Below are 10,340 nucleotides of genomic sequence, written 5' to 3' on the forward strand. Positions count from 1 at the left end.
CCCATGAGTATAAATAGGTACTGGCATTAGCTGGGGAGGAACGTGCAATGTAATGGACTGGTATCCCATAGGGGGGGGTAAAATATTCTCGGTCGTTTCATATGCCTCCGAAACCGGAGGTCAACACCTGACTGCATTTCACATTGGCTCGGGACAGACTTAGCTTTACTAGGCCGATTCTATGGCTTCATAGTTGTCTTCCTTTTATGCATGAAGTTGAAACTGGAACCACTTTTTTTTTATTCACGATTTAATTTGCCATTTTTTCTTTTTTGTGTCCTACATTATTGAGGTCTGCCTCAAACACACGCCATTTACAATGTATGCCATCTAGCTAATTGCTCCATAGACAATGCATCTGCTGTGAAATAGTAATGATGCATCTCTGAATAATTGACTTCCTAATAGCATCCATCCATCAGAGTAACGCGGTCATCTCAATATTTATGGAAACAGAAATTATGAACGCACTCATATCTAGCCTTTTTTTCCTGTGGCGCCACGGGGGATTTATGATCGAGAAATTAGCAGGTCGTTAGTGGTCGTTGAGTTTCTGGCAATTAAATTCCACCCTCACTGAAGAACGTGCGACCGCCCACCTCTCTGCCATTTTAAAAGCTGTGGGAAGAAATGGGCCGTGAGATTTTCCAGCCGTCCCGAGGGACAACAATAGCAAGGCATTACCTTTTTCTGAGGTGGTCGCATGAGGGCGCGCGATTACCGGTAAATAGGCCTAAATCCATTCTATATTAGAGAGTTCTGAGAGCCATAACATTGGGAAATTGAAGAGATATGGCAATGAACCCCTGGCCCGGACTTTGGGACATCCAATTCTGAGCATTTTGGACCGGACGCAATTGGGCTCGAAAGTGGCGCTATTTTGCCATGTTGAGAGGGATCGTTTTTCAAGATGGCTACCGTTCCAAGATGGCTTTGGAAAAAATAGGGGTCGTCTTCTTCGGGCGAGAATTTCTCGAAAAAGTCAACCCATGGGCCCGGGGGATGGGCCTCGGGGGAGGGCCCCGGGGGAGGGGTCCCGGGGATGGGCCCCGGGGGACTGGGCCCCGGGGGTGGGCCCCGGGGGATGGGCCATTGGAACATCCCCTTGTAAACTTGTTGTGGGGAGAAATTAAAAAATGCCGATATTTACAGCCCAAACGTATTAAATAGCACTGAAAAACGGAGAACGAACAGGTTTTGATGTATTGCAAATGCGCCAGTTGCATAAAATGTACATTTGTATCATAAACAGCGCCCTCTAGTGCCACATGGTGTACACTTTGTGTTACATGTATACTGTGTTGTTTGTATGGCTACCTTCAGGGGAATTATCCACAGGGTGGTCTCATATTAAAATGTCAATTCGAGACGGAAATACTGTTCGCTAAAGTTTAATATCACTATCACATTGTTGTTGTGTAATAACGTTTCTTGAAAGAGTTTTAAAGCAATATCACTCTTGTTTGTCAATAGGTGGCAGCAGACAAATAGATTCAAGGGAGAGCACATTGTTCTGGTATTGGGGCACTCACTCCCGGCCATAGTGTTCCCGGTCTGTGTTCTGCTTCAACCAATAATATCCTATTATAATGAGGCTGAATGCTTTCTGTTCACGATGGCATAAAAAGTATGTGAATAACGTTCAACCATCTCTACGACATTAATTGCAGGGGCGTCTAAAATGGTCTGTTATACCAGCTCATTGTGTAAGCCTGTGTCATACAAAAATACAAATAATCTCGACAAATGCTAACCAGGGACTGATTAAAAAAGTATCTTGCAAATGACCTTGGACCACATTTTGCACATGCTTCCGCACAGCGAAAATAATTGTGCTCCTATGCTTTCCAGATTTTGGAAAATTGAAACTCGTCACTTTTGGTTTCAGATATGTTCAAGATCTACTCAGTAGAGTTTTCTACACCCACAAGACTGATTTCTGCAGGACAGACACTGAGACTATATACGCAAGCCTGACAGAAGAGTAGCATGTGACGACGGTTTGAGGTGAGCTTTAATTCGAAAAGTAAATTTCTTGTACACTGAAAAGCCTAGAGCAAACTTGTGAATTTACTATGAGCACCAAATCCTATTAAAGGTATACACTTCTGCTAATACCCCGGCTCTTCCTAAAAGGCAGGGGGTAGGTCCTCCTCAGTGTCGACTGAAAAGTCTTCTTTTTCACCCTCCGGCACCTCAACCGCCTTGAATGTGGCTGTGTATCCTTTGAAGTTTCTGCTGTCGTCGCTAGTGAATTTGAGCACAAGGCAGTTGGTTTTGGAGATGATGGTGAATGGAGGCTTTTTGCGGCCGCAGTGAGTCACATGTGTATTCAGAATCGGCTCAATCACCTGGAAATTAAACAAATTGATTATTGATCTGCTGACTTCGAAACCCAGTTACATAAGGCCTCCCCGATCCTTTTCCAACTTCAAATTTGAGTTTGACTTCTGCCTTCATTCCAACTTATTCATCCGAGTTCTGTTCATCATCCGTTAGACTGTCATCCATGCTGTTTTCGTTTCCCAACTTTTTCTTTGCCTTCATATTGGCAAGTCTATGTCGTTATGCAATGATGGTCAGTTTTCTTTCTCATTATAATGTGGACCTATCGAAGCCCATCTTCTCATCTTGACTTCTTGTCTTAACTGACTTATTTTGGAGTTTGTGACTAGGTTGTTTACTTCAGAGTCAAATTCTGGAACAAAAAGCCCAGAAAAGACTGAATAAACAGGTCTACGGTTTCCTCAGTGCAATAACAGCGAAATACACACAGCACACAGTTTTACCTCCATTTTATCCGCCAGGCAGGCCGGCTCATCACCTTGCAGATACAGCCGCTCGAAGACCACTTCCACCCTCATGCCTGGGTCCACGATGATGTGGTAGGTGCAGTGCTCCCGTGCGCGGTACTTGTTGGGATAGCCTGGGCTTTTGAAGCTACCACTGTTGGTGGTCAAGACTTGGTCACAGCCTGAGGCAAATAGTTAAGAAATATCAGGATGAACTACACTCAACCAAAAGAGACCCCCCCCCCCCAAGCTTCCAATACTTTTTGTCTGACTCAAAAACTACTGGGTACCTCTCGCTCAAAAAACGACTAATCAGTACAGACATTCCTTTGCAACCAGCCATGCTCTTTATTTGGCCCAAAACGTTGATAATGTGTACGAATTTATGCAATTTATGATACCGAAATGACACAAAATGATACCGAAAACAGATTCACTGTGGTATACGTGCATGTTGAGGTTCACACTCACCTTGCATGCACGTATACAAAAGTGCAACTTTGTTTCGGTACCACTTGTCATAAATTGCACAATGTTGTACACATTATCACTGTTTCGGCCAAACAAAGAGTATGGCTGGATTGCTAAGGAATTGCTGATCTGATCAATTGTAATTTGAGCAAGATGTGCCTATACAGTGGTTTTTGAGTATGACAAAAAAGGATTAAGGGGGAACTTTCTGTTTTGGTTCAGTGTATTATAGGCCCTATTTAAGCTGAAACTTTGCCGTCTTCCAAAACTTTAGGCGCGCTTGTGGTGTTTTATAAAGCGCATATTTTTTCAGTGTTTAAAACTATTTCCTTCATAAATCATAATGCAAATTGATGATTTCAGGCCATGATATACAGAAAGCTCGCGCGTAGGGTTTTTAAAGGCGATAATGTAATAATGTATAACTTTTTTTGCATAGCCTACTTGCTAGGAATAGCTTGCCGCAAATCCGTTCGCAGGCCCTCACGTAATCCCGGGACACACCGTTATTTCGTTTTACCGTTTTACATTTCCTCAAAACAAAAACAGTAGACAAACCATTGACCTTTTTGTCGTTTTACAGTTTTGTAAAACGGTCAAACGCTATTAAGATAAATACGGTTTCTCCGTTTTATAAGTTAATTAAAATTCATTACAGCATAACGATCAATGATTTTTGTTTTACAGTTTTACACAAATAACTTTGAAAAACAGCAAAACGGTCAGTATTGAATACAGACTGTTTTTTATTTCAGTGTCATAGTGAACAGTCCGTGGTGCATTTTGTGGTGCTGGGCAAGGGGGATGGAGGGGGACCATGCTTTACATGAAAAAGTGTTACCTCGGCATAATGCGTGGTGTGATTCCTGGCGTGACCATGACCCCCTTCTCACGCGATTCAGTTGGTGGGGCTTAAGAGTTGCAAGCAAAAATGGCGCTGGAAAACTTCAAGGGGGGACAATACTTTTTACAATGGATACAGGTAATACGTTTGAAGAAGTTGCAGATATTTGAAGGAAATTGGAGTTCGGCGCGGCTCTTCAATAGCCAGTTCGAAAACTATGTCGTGAGAAATGTGAGGAGGGTAATTTGGGTCCCAGGCAATTACTCGATCCCATGAGGACGCATCGACATTCCTATAGGTGCATTGCTTAATTGCCTAACCTAAATCAAAAAATGGTCGACAGTACCGTTTGACCGTTTTTCATTGTCATGTTCTTGTAAAACAACACTCTGAAACGAAGCAACTAACCGTTTATCGCTTTCAACAATTAAGAAAAACAACAAAAAGGTCATTGTTTTTTGTGACCTAATACCGTTTGACCGTTTTACAAAACTGTAAAACGAAAAAAACGGTCAACGGTGCGTTTCCTGTTTTTGTTTTTGAGGAAATCCAAAACGGTAAAACGAAATAACGGTATGTCCCGGGATTTAACGTCTTGTGCATACTTTGTACCGCGGTCATTTTTGCCTGTCAGGCACTGTATAAAGTCACCAGAGAGATCGCTCATTCTTGTCAAGTCTTGGAAGCTCGTCTACGTCCGGTTCCCTCTTACTTATTCAATTTCAATCTATCGAGTCTAAGACTCGGGCTGGCCGGCGCCTCAGTATACGGATTTTGCCTTGAATTATTGTCGTATAGCTATGTGGTATTGTTTGAGAAGCGCACACCGTTTGAAATCACAGAAGTTGTAAGGCTGCTGGTTGTTTTCCGAAAGGGGTTGGGGGTTCCTAGTCTGCTAATACCATGGTCGGTAACCTCGCCCTCAGGAGGCATGAAGTTGTACGCAAGGATGTACCCGTTGCCCGTGGCCACTGTGCGGTGTTGGACGATGAGTGCGCTGGTCTGTAGGTCCAGGGTTGTAGCATAGGTTTCGCGGTCAAAGCTTTGGCGGTATTCATCGGCGACGAGGACCAGTTTCTCATCTGCCAAAATAGATCGTCTCATGAATATTTATTTTATCATTGGTACATGTTTTTACAAATAAATTTTGCGACAAAAACAATCGTTCTCGTACAAGATTCAAATGTCGCCTCGTCCGAGTGGCCAAATTTATTTTTCATGCTGTGTGCCGGCCGGATGCCGGTTTAACGGTTGTCCATAATACAGTGTCCATTCTGTATTGCTGCGAAGATCTATGCATTTATGATTGGCTGAGAGTTAGTCACATGGTTGCATGAAGAAACTTAATAGGATATCGCCGCTTTCTAATGTTGCGTAAGCACCCTTGTCCATTTGGTAACCTCAGGTTCTATCCTGGTCCAAGAAAAAATGACAGCGATCGGCTTTTTTTGGGGGGGGGGAATAAAATTTTACCTTTTATTGTCAGTGTTTTAATCGTATGGCCTTCTCTTAATCCATATGAAAAATGACTCACCAATGGCGTTGTGAATATCCACGTCCGTCAGCTTCAGCTTCAGCGTACTACCCGGCGGACCAATCAGCACCTGAGTACAAGTCACGTTGCCTGTCGGGCTGTTCTTTCTATTGATCACGCCCCACTCGTACTGCTTGACTCCATCACATTGGTCGCTCACAAGCGGGTTGACCTCACCTGTTTTGAGTGTATATGTATTTCATATAGAAAACTCAGTTGAACTTGATCACTAGACCAAAAATCTCACCCTGAACCTTACAGTACACATCGAGTACACATTTTGGCGGTAGCACCATATGCATGTACGTGTATCTTTGACGTACCTGTGTGTGGTCAAAACCGATTAACTCGACGTATCGAGCAGTGTGCTTTGACCATCTTCAGGAGACTCAGTCTTGTGACTTATGTTTTCTCGACCATTTTAACTTCATTGACTGTGGGACAGTAATTTCAAAACTTTCTAGGTTCTTTCTTGCAAACGTCACAATCTTGACCAAAGTTGACCAAAGTTAATGTAGGAATATATAAAACGTTGCTGAGCGAATACGGACAAGGGTTAGTCATAAGCAATTACACTCCTTTTGAGTCTGGTAATATTTTTGTAATCCAAACTGTCCTGTGCCGATTAAATCAGATAGCATACCTTAAAATTAAAGAATAAATTACCAATGGGGTTTTATCCCCGCTAAACCACAGAGCCGTACACCAACCACGTAAACAGTGCCACGTACAGTACGTGCATTTGCATAGGTTGGAAAAGAGAAAACCAATATATCATACCTTGTTTAGGGCATGCCCAACCGCACCGGAGGCACTGGTCACCCTCAGGTCTATACCCCGGACTGCATCGATCGACGCACCTGAAACCCTCCGTAAAGGCAACTGTTTAGACAGGGAAAATAAACAAAATAAATTTCTGTAGAATTTATGATGTATTTTGTTTCCATTCTGATAGTGGACCGTGGATGTTTTCCGCGTACCTACACAAATATACCTGTTTTTACATTGCAAAAACATATCTGAATTTTCTTACTTATACCACCTTACAGAAAGTCCAAAAGTTGAGTTGCTCAATGTGTTATGATACAGAGAAAGGTTTTTCCCCGACTTCCACCTCAGTGACCTGCGTTCGAATTCCGATCAGGCTGGTTTCGTAAGGGGTTCTTTTTATGCAGAGTTTTCCTCCGAAAATGTAACCAAGGGCATCGTTGAAACACCACCAGTTTATCTACCATCTTCTCTTGTATAAAGATGAGTTTCCGGTTGAAATTTGTTTTAATTTCTTACACTTGGGACACTTTTCCACGCAGTCCTGTCCATGCTGGAACTTAAACTCTGGGTTTGGTTCCAGCTCCAAAGTGACCTCATTGTAGATGAACGCGGGCCCGCAGCTATCCTGGCATGTACCGTCCACTCTCACGGTCCTACATTCCTGGAAAGGGATGTATTAAGAGAAAGGACACAGAATGACAAGCTGCTTCTAAGCTAGAAAGAACATATCCATCCGAATGATATTAACGCACGGAGCAAATGTTTAATACTGTCTTGCAGTTAGGCCTACATCCTTGTCATGGGTATAAATCAAAATGGAGAACTTCACGTTTTATCCAACGGGCGTTTATAATTCCGGAGAACGGTGCAGATAATGGGGACGGATATAGTCCGGCGTCCCATTGGTCCGAAGTCCGATAAGTATTGGTCCGACGGCCCATTGCTCTGTTCCATTGGTATAAACGTCCCATTAGTCCGAAGTCCCATTGGTCGGAAGTCTCATTGGTCCTAAGTCCCATTGGTCCAACGCCCCATAGGATTATAGGGTTAGGGTTTGGGTTAGGGTTAGGGTTAGGGTGTCAGTCAACCTGAACTAGTGGAACTACACAGTAATATGTTTCGTCGGACTAATGAGACTTTGGACCACTGGGACTTTGGACCACTGGAAAGTCGGACCACTGGTACATCGGACCAATGGGACTTCGGACCAATGGTACTTCGGACTATCTAGACGTACCCTATCCCCTGCATTAGGCACGACAAGACAATCACATAACAAGAATTTCCCACGGACGTTTACTCAACAATAATATTGTTCATCCTTGTCTCAAATGATGTACTAGGCCTATATATAGCTGACACAACGAAATTCATGGTTCATTTGTAAGCGGTACTCCCCCCCCCCCTAAACCCTTGGGGCGGGAACTTTAATAATGGAAATTCCTTTTTTCTTGTTTTTTTAAATGTCTCCCAACATCGTTGACAATTAACTTTTGGTAAGAACTTCACTGCACCAGCTTCTGGAGTAATATTTTTGTTGTTAAAAAAAATGAATTTTCTTTTCAACAACAGAAGATTGTTATAGCCCCCTTCAACTGGGGATAATTTTGTTTTCGACTAACATACTGTGGGTCAATTTACCTTGCATCCCACGTCGGTCGAGTCGGTACATCCTTCGTGGCACTGTTCATGGCAACATTCTTCTGGGCCCGGCCCGAAACATCCATTCGTACATTCCTCGTGGCAATCTTTGAGCGAGAAAGGAAACAATCATGTGCATGTTTATTGTGTATATCGAGGACACACATGTGAAGCAACCTTGTGTATTGAGGACAGGATTCAAATTGAGGACGTCCTCGATTCGAAAATGTACAAAACCAATGGGAGCTGTTGCAAAAATAAGTTAGTGCATGAAAAAATGGCAATTCAGTCAATTTAATGTTCTTTCATATATGAAAGTACATGTACATTGTACAAAACAACTGTTAAGTTCACTTACTGAATAGACCTGGAATACAAATAACATAATAGGATATGAAAGTTAAAGTCCCAATTACTTTTTTTTTCTCCTGATTTTTTTTATTATTATGTTCTACTCCACAACAAGTTGAACTTAAAAACTTGAAGATTTGTGAGCGTCGTTTGAAGATCTGTATGAACGCACCTGAGGGGCCTCGTAGCCGAGCGGTTAGAGTGAGGAGCTACGGAGTGGAAGGTTGACGGTTCGAATCCCATTCGGACCAAAAACTGGAAAACTCTCTCTGACGACCCAGCAGTAAAATGGGTACCTGATTCGTTCAGGGAAGGTAAGACGGCGAGAGGAGAGGACTGGGCCCCGCCACTCATAGGCCTATGCCGCGCCCAAGACACAGTGGACCTCTACGCTGAAAATTGCCTGGGTTAATTCTAAAACTTGTGGTCATTCAAGACCGAATTTAATTTGGTCTTGTATGACTACAACTTTTGGTTGAATTTAACATAAATTCTAACCCAAACAATTGGTTATCGAACAACCCAAGTTTGGGTAGTTCCAGTTTTCACCCTTTATTGGGTAAAATTAACCCAGGCAATTTTTCAGTGTAACATCCCACTGCCCCTACGGCCAGTAATGGCTATGGGATCTTTACCTTTACCTTCTATGAACGCACATACCACTTTGGAGACTATGTTCCCCACTCCATTCTGCCTCGTCACTTCACTCAGTCGAGGTGCACTAAATACACGGACCATATTAAATATAGGTACTTGTAGATTCCACGGGCAGGATTTAGAAAAGAATACACGAGTAAACTTGGTACATTCTTCGCCTTGAGTCCATGCGTTATTGTGATCGAAAAACACAATTTGTTAGCTTGTTTTCTACCCAGAATGTATTTAGCAAAAAGGCCTTGGAAGTTCTGAAATGAACAATTCACCCAACAAATGCCCACCGCAAATAAATACCTTGCTCCTCTGAGCTGTGATCTGCCGACGCCAATCCGACGAACAGAAGCAAAAGAAGCCACCTTTTCGCCTCCATATTTCAGAAGTTGAGTCTAAAAGGTGTGGAACTATAGCACAGAATCCAGCGTGGGTGGGCTATAGCCTTCTGTCTGCTCCGGGATCGAAGTACAGACCCGCACTGACGGTCCACGAAAAAAGGCTCCAAAGATAAGAGCTGACCCGAAAGTTTACTCATTTACTGCGTGACCGTCCATGGTTTATGCATCACGTAGGCCTACCAAGTTTTGCCCTCGCTTTATTGGTCTGCTGCCGTGTTGGGCCGTAAACGCTCCCCTGGAAATACGACTGGTGGCCCTATGCAAGAGCGGATTCGGGGGGACGGGGCCATGCGCCCCCCCCCCCCCCAATTTGTTTTTCCGAAGTGATGACGTCGCAAATTGCAATAACGGCAGGCACCGCGTACACCACCATCTTTTCATTAAAAAAAAATGGTTAGTAAAGTGGTCAGAAATTGCCTCAGATTGTGCACCACAGAGCATCTAGAATCCCAAAAAAAATTCGGGGCCCTCGACTTGAGGGGGCCCGGCCCCGAACCCCACGTCGTAATTTTTTGGACCCACTTTTTGGGGGACCAATTCCCCCCCCCCCCCCCCCAACATTCGGGAGGATTTTCAATATCTGTTGTGGGTCGTGATTGCCCTTGGGTGCTATTAAACGTGGAATTACTGTGTGGTTATCGAAATTAATTAAACAAATTAGTAATCAAGATTGCATCTTAGGGATCTGAAGGCAGGTTGAAATGAGCCGTCTTCCTCCTGTTTGGACAAAGCAAGCCAGCGCTTTTAGAAAGGCTCGCATAAGTCGTGAATAAATCATACGAGCTTGATTATTTTCACGAGTTGACACATTAACTTTTATCCCCTCCCCATGACCCCATCAAGAAAAATGTGTTTTATGGCTTGTCACAACTCACAAGCCTCACCTC

General features: G+C 43.4%; 1 protein-coding gene across 1 annotated transcript; it reads right to left on the minus strand.

Annotated features, from left to right (window-relative positions):
- Positions 1 to 1,375: 1,375 nt before the first annotated feature.
- Positions 1,376 to 9,650, minus strand: LOC119741989 (cubilin-like). The gene is made up of 8 exons (XM_038217978.1): positions 9,356 to 9,650; positions 8,054 to 8,160; positions 6,929 to 7,073; positions 6,422 to 6,523; positions 5,642 to 5,818; positions 5,010 to 5,189; positions 2,790 to 2,974; positions 1,376 to 2,351 (listed from the first exon to the last, which is right to left on the minus strand). The coding sequence occupies exons 1-8, from the start codon at positions 9,429 to 9,431 to the stop codon at positions 2,130 to 2,132; spliced, it is 1,194 nt and encodes a 397-aa protein (XP_038073906.1). The 5' UTR covers positions 9,432 to 9,650; the 3' UTR covers positions 1,376 to 2,129.
- Between the last annotated feature and the right edge of the window lie 690 nt (positions 9,651 to 10,340).

The sequence above is a fragment of the Patiria miniata genome, unplaced genomic scaffold, assembly GCF_015706575.1.
Source record: "Patiria miniata isolate m_02_andy unplaced genomic scaffold, ASM1570657v1 HiC_scaffold_5, whole genome shotgun sequence".
Classification (NCBI taxonomy): Eukaryota; Metazoa; Echinodermata; class Asteroidea; order Valvatida; family Asterinidae; genus Patiria; species Patiria miniata.

Coding starts and splice junctions, on each gene's coding strand:
- LOC119741989 (XM_038217978.1), bottom strand. CDS start 9,431: ATGGAGGCGAAAAGGTGGCTTCTTTTGCTTCTGTTCGTCGGATTGGCG. Junction 6,524..6,928: donor CGTGGAAAAGTGTCCCAAGT/GTAAGAAATTAA, acceptor CTGTCTAAACAG/TTGCCTTTACGGAGGGTTTC. Junction 5,819..6,421: donor TTGGGCATGCCCTAAACAAG/GTATGATATATT, acceptor CACTCAAAACAG/GTGAGGTCAACCCGCTTGTG.